The sequence below is a fragment of the Benincasa hispida genome, chromosome 10 (genome assembly GCF_009727055.1).
Source record: "Benincasa hispida cultivar B227 chromosome 10, ASM972705v1, whole genome shotgun sequence".
Classification (NCBI taxonomy): Eukaryota; Viridiplantae; Streptophyta; class Magnoliopsida; order Cucurbitales; family Cucurbitaceae; genus Benincasa; species Benincasa hispida.
The window spans coordinates 49715726-49724277 of NC_052358.1; the positions used below are offsets into that span (position 1 = coordinate 49715726).

The following is an 8552-nucleotide window of genomic DNA, read 5'->3' on the forward strand; positions in this document are numbered from 1 at the left end:
ATTGATTTAATGAGCTATTATTTATAAAATCAAATAAAGTATATGTTTCAATGAAATATGATTGATTTGTTCTAATTAAACAAGAAATTGTATTGATTTTGGTAAATTAATATCAATTAGATTTAATTATTGACTATATGCAAAATAAAAGGTAAATGAATAAGTTGGGAAAAAAGTAACTTTATATAGGAGAATAAATGATGCCTAAGAAACATTGAATTCTATGACTCTGTACTAAACAAAAGTATCACAAAGCTTTTATTATTTCCTCTATACTAAATGACCTTTTTAAGTAGAATAAGGAAAACTAATAAGTAAAAGTAGCATTTATAAATTTTTAAATATAGAAAAATAAATCAAAATATTTACAAAATATAGCAAAATTTTAGAATTATCAATAATAGTCATTGATAGACATTGATAGACTTCTATCCATGTTTATTATCAGTATTTATCATTGATAGTTCTAAAATTTTGTTATTATCTTGTAAATATTTTCAACTGTTTTATCATTTGAAATGATTTTCCAATTTTATTTTTATCCTTAACTTCAAAATTTGTTAAAAACAATCCTTTGACTTTTTTTTTTTTCATTGACATGATTGTTAATGTATGAAAATTAGAAGATAAACTTAATATTATTTACAAAATCATTTAGTAAATTGATATGAATGTTAATAGGGGTGCCTGACCAAAAAATCTCAACCTGATAACTGACTCAAAAATTTTACTTCTTCTAAATTTCTACCCAACTCAAATCGAAAAAAAAAAGTGTTATCAAATCTCACTAATTTGTAAAAAGAGTAATTATTTTCAAATATAGTAAAATATTATTATGTATCACAAATAGATAATAACATTTTGCTATATTTATAAAAAGTTGATTCTATCTTACTATTTTTAAAAACAATCCTATATGAAAAGGATTTTAAACTATTTCTTTTGAGAAATAAAGTAACAATAACTTTAATCTTTTACATAATTATAAAAACATATCTACATTTCTAAATTTTATACATTAACTATCACGTGGATTTTCATCTTTTATATTTTTAGAAATATTCGTTTTAAATATTATTGAATTTCTTTACACAAATTATACGTATGGGTGCCCATCCAAGTATTACCTTGTTTGTATGCGGCGTAGAAATAGCGGATGATCGTTGGAAATTGGGTTTTGTAGGAAAAGCAAAAAATTGATTTTTTTTTTTTTTTTTTTTTTTTTGAGATGAAGAAGAAGAAGAAGAAGCAGTTGCTGACATGAATGAACCTTCCCCACTTTCTTGTGTTTTTTTTAACTATAAATGAATCCTCGTGAATGAAAACGTCTTACATTCACATGCTCATAAACCCCCTTCCTTCTCCACTGCCATTCTTCATCACCACTCACATTTTTCACTCTCTTTTCCCCTTTCTCTCTTCTTCTTCTACTTTTGATTCGTTTCCCCTTTGTAAGTTTTTTATTTCTTCTGCTTTCCTTTCTGGGATTTCTTATTTGCATCATTTACTTTTCTGGGTGTCTCTTATTTTATTGTATTACAGCTTTTTCAGGTGATTTCTTGCATTTGTTTAGCTACCCCATTTACTTTTTTTTTGTTCTTGGTGTGATCTGTACTCTATATGGTTGCTTAGATTGGGCTTTTGCTTTTTCTATTGGGATTTGAGCTGGGGGAGGGGCTATTATATCGTAATTTGTGCCATTTCTGATGCATTGGAAAGAATAACTGATTTCTTGGATTTGGTATTGCTAGTGAGATATGGTTGCGATGGATTCCTGCTTTGTGTCTTTGAAATCCAATACCCATTTGATGAAGGGTGATTGGGGAGGTCTGGATCGTTGTGAGAATGGATTTTATGGTGAGAAAGTTAGAGGAGGTTTTAATGAAAATGTTTGGATTAAGAGCTTGAAATCTGAGAAGAAAGCTTTGAAGCTTACTCCTAATGTTGCTTATGCTGTGGCCACGCCAAATACTTCCAAGCAGCCTTTGGTGAGTTTACTGCATTGGTGGATGGTCATGTTTAATTCATATCTTTGGAATTTTTTATGAAAACCCCATGTTGGTTTTTCTTCATTTTTCACTTCTTTGAATTGGATTTGATTTTGCAGAGCATTCAAGTGCCATTAGTTCCCAAAGTTAAAGCGAATCCCAAAAATGTTGCTTCGATCATATTGGGAGGGGGTGCTGGGACTCACCTGTTTCCCCTTACTAGAAGATCAGCAACACCCGCTGTAAGGAACTAGACTTGGATTTATATATAATTTGATTGTGGAATTTTACAAGGGTCAAGGGCTTAGTTTAGATCATTTTCAAAGCAATTCTCTGTTTTTAACATCAAAGAAACTGTACTTTTGTTCTCACTGATGCTAATGCATTTCTTAGAATATAAGACGCTGTTTTTCTTCTCTTTCGAAACCATGTATTGAAGACAAGTTTTCCTAATAGCTTTTGCCTTTTTTTTAGCTGGTGTAATCATATAGTCCAAGTTATTCACCATCAGGTAGACTAAGCAGTTGGGTAATTTATACAATCTAACCATCTAATATTTACTCACATGGGTAGGTTCCAGTTGGAGGATGCTATAGGCTTATAGATATTCCAATGAGCAACTGCATCAACAGTGGGATCAACAAAATATTTGTGCTTACCCAGTTCAACTCTGCTTCTTTGAATCGTCATATTTCACGCACGTACTTTGGAAATGGTGTCAACTTCGGAGAAGGATTTGTGGAGGTATGGTATGGCGATGTGTTAGGAAGCAATCTTAAATGCTTGAATTGATAATCTATGAGCTTAATGGTAAAAAGATTGGAATCAAACAACTTGGAGAGAGAGTTGATCTTTTCCCTAGCTTGACTGATCGATACGATCATTTGAACCGACTGTTTTATTTGGAAAATGAGCGTACAACTGTGATTATTTTCAGCAGTTAATTATTTCAGATCTATAGATTATGTGATGACCTCGAGCTTACTCTCGATAAATAGGTTCTTGCAGCCACCCAAACATCAGGGGAATCTGGTATGTACTGGTTCCAAGGAACTGCAGATGCCGTGAGACGATTTATTTGGGTATTTGAGGTACCAAAACAAATTCTTCTTTCTTTTGTTCTGTTTGAAACTTCACTGTGTTGATATTTTATAAAGTTGACTCTCATATTAATTTTTATAGGATGCCAAGAACAGAAATGTTGAGAACATCCTAATTTTGGCAGGGGATCATATGTACAGAATGGACTATATGGACTTTGTGCAGGTAATAAATTTCTTTTTGAACCCCCATTCTCATTAAATGTAATAGATCCTATTCTATATGTCAAAAATCTAATTGTATGCTATCATTGGACACAGAATCACATTGATAGAAATGCTGATATTTCAATCTCATGCACAGCTGTGGGCGACAGGTCTTATCAATGTTCTTTTTACCTTATGATTCTTCTTTTAAAATTGCTTTGGTTGTAGGTAATAGGGAAAGTTGTGATAAGTTCAATTGTTTGTCTAAGTTAACTTCAGAACCCAATTTTGTATGCTTGAAGAGCAATGAAATTGAAATTCTCCTAGATCATAGGAATTTATGTATTTATTCTGTAGAATTTTAGAGCCAAAGTCTCATATCTTTTTAATCCACCCTGCAGCCGTGCATCAGACTACGGATTGGTGAAAATAGATGGTAGAGGTCGAATTATCCAGTTTTCTGAAAAGCCAAAGGGAGCCGATTTGAATGCAATGGTAAAAACTGCAGAAAACATAGAATGGTTACTTTTTTCACTTTGCGAATGAACTATTGATTTAAGACATACATGCCATTAAAGCAATCATTCTTGGCTGAATAGGTTCATGTGTACTAAACCTTCTCTTCAATCATTATTGTTTCTCAAACTACATTCGTAATTTAAGCATCAACTTTTGATCTTGTAATTTGAATCTTGTTCAAGTGACTTAATCATCCCAATTGGTCGATTTTCTGCAGCGAGTAGATACATCTTCATTCGGTTTGTCTCGGGAGGAGTCGTTGAAGTCTCCTTACATTGCATCGATGGGAGTTTATGTTTTCAAAACAGAGATTTTGCTAAACCTTTTAAAGTGGAGATATCCTACATCTAATGACTTTGGCTCTGAAATAATTCCTGCAGCTGTAAAGGAGCACAATGTGCAAGTAAGATGATTTTCTATCAACTCTTACTGTTTCTCCATTACTTAAATTTGTCAAGATGATAATAGTGTCAGCCTACTAATATTCAAGAAATCGAAACTCCCGTGTTCTAGAATCTTGGATTAATATCTTGAACTGGTAAAATTTTATATTTTTTGTGGTAATGGTTCTTTATACAAAATGCTGCATAACTTAAGTTCACCTGGAATCAAGTTCGAGTGCTAGAGACCTTTGTTTAGCTGTAACTAGTAAAAAAATAACTCCTATTTTTTACTTTCCTTTCTCTTCTATCCCAGAACCTATATGAATCCCTTATATTTCAACTTCATTTAAGCCATTGTTTTCACATCAGCGATATATGCACGTGTGAGTGTAACCTCTGTTTCTTTCTTCGTTCTTCGTTCTCTTATTCTAAAGGCATATATATTTAGAGACTATTGGGAGGACATTGGAACAATAAAGACCTTCTATGATGTGAACTTGGCCCTCACGGAAGAGGTACACTACATTTCGTGGACTCGAATTGTTTTTGGTTCTGATTTTCCTTTACTGTCGTATAATCAGCCTGTATAGTTTATTACTTGAATTTGTAATCTGTTTCTTAAGAATCTGAATGTGGAATTAAATTAAGTGAAGGCCATAGTTCTTTGCTTGAACCAATGTTTTCAACAGAAAGGACTAGTTTTGTAGAACTTACCTGACACTTGAGTTGGTATTGATTATCAAATTTTCACTTTCTTGCAGTTTCCTAAGTTTGAATTCTATGACCCCGAGATACCTTTCTATACATCTCCTCGATTCTTACCGCCGACCAAGATTGACAAGTGTCAGGTATATCAATAAAACCAATCTGATTTTAAGCTCATATTTAGGACTCTGCTCTTAAGCTTCAGTTAGAGTTTTGCAGATTGTCGATGCAATAATCTCACATGGATGCTTTTTGAGAGAATGTAGTATCCAACATTCGATAATCGGTGAACGGTCAAGATTAGACTATGGTGTTGAACTTAAGGTGAAATCAAAGAACTCATCCTTTCAGAGGAAGCACAGGTTGTTGGATGAACACTTGGATTTGTAACCGAGGTTGCTGTGTTCTTTTTTACAGGATACTATAATGATGGGTGCAGACAATTACCAAACCGAACCTGAAATTGCAGGTCTGCTAGCAGAGGGAAAAGTCCCTATAGGGATTGGACGAAACACGAAAATCAGGTAAGTAGACTCGAACGTTGAGAAACCTATTAAACATAGATCTACACGGGATTCTTCCAATCCAACAGTGTTGATGGGTATCATGATGGGGGGGGTTTGTTGCAGGAACTGTATAATCGACAAGAATGCGAAAATTGGGAAGGATGTACTCATTATGAACAAAGACGTAAGCATATCCAACCCGACTCAACAATAGGCATTCAGTCTCGAAAACCCCATTATTCTCTTTGCATTAATATATTTCTCCGTCAATTCCAGGGCGTCCAAGAAGCAGATCGGCCTGAACAGGGATTCTACATTCGGTCGGGAATCACCATTGTACCGGAAAAGGAAACGATCGAAGACGGCACAGTTATATGAACAGATCCCAAAAATCCTCAGCTTGGGTTTGGAAGACATGTTGGAAGTTGGTTTTCATGAGATTGCCTGCACTGTGGCAGGTGAAGAATGGCATATGCAGCATTTGTAGGTGAGAACAAGGAGAAAGGTCTTGATTACAGAGAGACTGAATTTAAAGCTTCTTTCAGATATTTATAGAGATAGTATTAAGAGGTTTGTAGAAAAGAAAGTTCCACATGGGGGAGAGATCATCTAAACTAGAAATTCTTTGTCTTCAGTGTAATTCTCTACAATAAGAGTGGCTACACAGCCAGATTAGTTCATAAGAAAAATATTATGTTGATTTATTATCCATAATCATTTCCTTCTATAAGTTGATTGATGCTTGGTGCACTTTCAAGACGACTTGGGGAGTTTTCAAATTGAAATTAACATCAACATCTTTGATTAATTGCATTTGCATTCATACGTTTTAATAATCATGTGTTAAATCAATCTGGTTTACGTTGTGTACACAGGCAGGGACTAATTTTAAGATACTACCAAGACTAAAATTAGATTACAGACCAAAATGCAGTGGTAAGTCTAATAGTCAGAAATAGCATTTTTTACTTTTCATCCTACAAAATTACCACCTTTTTTAAAACCATCAAATAGTTTTTTTTAGAACGGCCACTCATATTTGGTAAAAGAATAAATTTTTTTTAGCTTATTTATTGTTTTGGCCAGCCCTTCTTATCTCGCTAGATTAAAGATCGAGATTCTAATAATTTTTCTAAATATTATATAATATATCTCAATCTTATACCAAATCTTATATATTTTCAAATTTTCTCCAAATTCGGTTATCTTTACTAAATATTGTATCAAAATCTATCACTTTACCAATTATTCTAAATGAATTTTTTAGATGGATCTCAGGTGATTGGTTTTTATTTTTTTAAATTTTAGGAAATATTAAATTGTTCAGAAAAAATTAGGTAGGATATGAAAAAGGAAATTATTTTAAATGGTAAAACTGTTGAAAATGTTTACAAGATATAACAAAATTTTCGATTTATCAATGATAGACTCTGATAGACTTCTATTAATTTCTAAATTTTTTTCTTATTTTGTAAATATTTTATTTTATTTTTCTATATTTAAAAACAACCCATATGAAAATATATGAAATTTCGATATTAATCTTGGACAGATTACTGCCGAGATTTTATATATTTTACTTAATATTTTTTACAAAATTTAATCTTCCTCAAAATTTTAAAATCAAAATGAAATCATTCATCTGAAAAAATCTAATTGGTAAATTCATTTAAAAATTTAAAAATTCTTATAATTTTGGAAAACATTGATAAAAATTTATGTAAGAATTAAAAATAATATTTAGTAAAGATAAAGAATTAAAAATAATATTTAGTAAAGATAAACAAATTTGGATAAATTTTGAAAATATATAAGTTTCGGTATAAGATTTGGATAGATTCCATAATATTTGAAAAAAATATAGTAGAATCTAGGTATTAAATCGGTCAAGATGTATTGAGAAAGGCCGAAAGGGCCAAAATGTTATTTTTTTAAACTAAATCTTGGTGGTCGATCTTTGCCTGCAATGATGATGAAAAACTATTTGAACGAATTTTAAAAAAGATGCTAATTTTGTAAGATGAAAACTTGTTATTTCTAATAATTCCACCTCCAATCTTAAGAAGAAAAAAACATAAAAGAGAGAGAAATATCCTCCTTTGAAACATATTTTTTTATAATACCATAATTTTTCATGGATGATTGGTCCCGCGATGTTTCATTAAAGAAATTTAATTCGTTTAAAATGGAGTTGATTTATATTAGTTTTGTATATAAGCTCTAATATTTGATCCATTGTTTCTTTCTCATGAACATGTGCTTTATTTTGTTTTAGGTCATGTTTATGCCTATGCAATCAAAATTAGTCAAGTCATAATAGATTTTCATTCATGTACCAATCGTAATGTAATAGGTCTCAATCATAAAAGAAATTGAATTGCTTTAAGCTTGTTTGCATAAGTAGTTTATAATCGTTATTTGACTTCCATTTAGTCCATTTATATCGATACTTATAATGGAATATAATAGATTTGATTATTACAATGCACCCAACATCTAGATCAATACTGAGATCGGAATTAATATAATCGATATCCATGATGTCCATAATGTTTGTTCAACGTACCAATATAGAAATGATACTATAATGTAAAGAAAAAAAATAATATAACAAAAAGGGACAAAAAAGGAAGAAGAAAGAGTATCATTGTCGATCACATGTATCAGTATCATCAAAATCAATATTCAATATCATCTCACCAATAATCGTATATAGCCATATATATACCTACCAATATTGATTTAAACATAGTCAAAATTGTTGAACAGAATTTGATAGGTGGAGACAAAATCTGAAAATTCAGCAAAGATACACACAAAAAGAGTAATAAGTGTCATGTAATCATCAATAGTAATCGAATTAATGACCCACCTAGTAGAATTAGAGCTCGAAATTACGAATTTCGTCGTAGGACCCAATATTCATTACGATTATAGAATGCTGGTAAACACCAACAAACGTAATTAACTAAGTCTCACTTTTTAGATTAGTCGTTCTAATTTTATATTACCATAATTTTGCTTTTTTTTTTTTTTTTTTTTTTGTTGTCAGCAAGAATCTATGACATGTGGCAGCATAGATGTATTTTTAGATGGACACGTGGATAAGGATGCGGCGACTCCACACTTCCGCTGTAGTTTAACTAACTAATCTAAATCCCGACAAATCGGAGAAGAAGAAGCAACTTCATCCAAACGGTAAAA

At 31.5% G+C, this 8552-nt stretch overlaps 1 protein-coding gene across 2 annotated transcripts; it reads left to right on the plus strand.

The window, feature by feature from the left end:
• The first annotated feature begins 1216 nt into the window (after positions 1 to 1216).
• Positions 1217 to 6107, plus strand: LOC120089396 (glucose-1-phosphate adenylyltransferase large subunit 1-like). Of its 2 annotated transcripts, XM_039046848.1 has the most exons (15): positions 1217 to 1451; positions 1752 to 1988; positions 2108 to 2230; positions 2562 to 2732; positions 2987 to 3079; positions 3171 to 3254; positions 3350 to 3405; positions 3637 to 3730; positions 3972 to 4157; positions 4572 to 4652; positions 4899 to 4985; positions 5062 to 5166; positions 5260 to 5366; positions 5472 to 5532; positions 5625 to 5726. In XM_039046848.1, the coding sequence occupies exons 2-15, from the start codon at positions 1758 to 1760 to the stop codon at positions 5724 to 5726; spliced, it is 1581 nt and encodes a 526-aa protein (XP_038902776.1). In that variant the 5' UTR covers positions 1217 to 1451; positions 1752 to 1757. The 2 variants fall into 2 exon arrangements, with proteins under 2 accessions (XP_038902776.1, XP_038902775.1); XM_039046847.1 differs by lacking the exon at positions 1217 to 1451 and having other exon boundaries at positions 1758 to 1988; positions 5625 to 6107.
• Positions 6108 to 8552: the final 2445 nt, after the last annotated feature.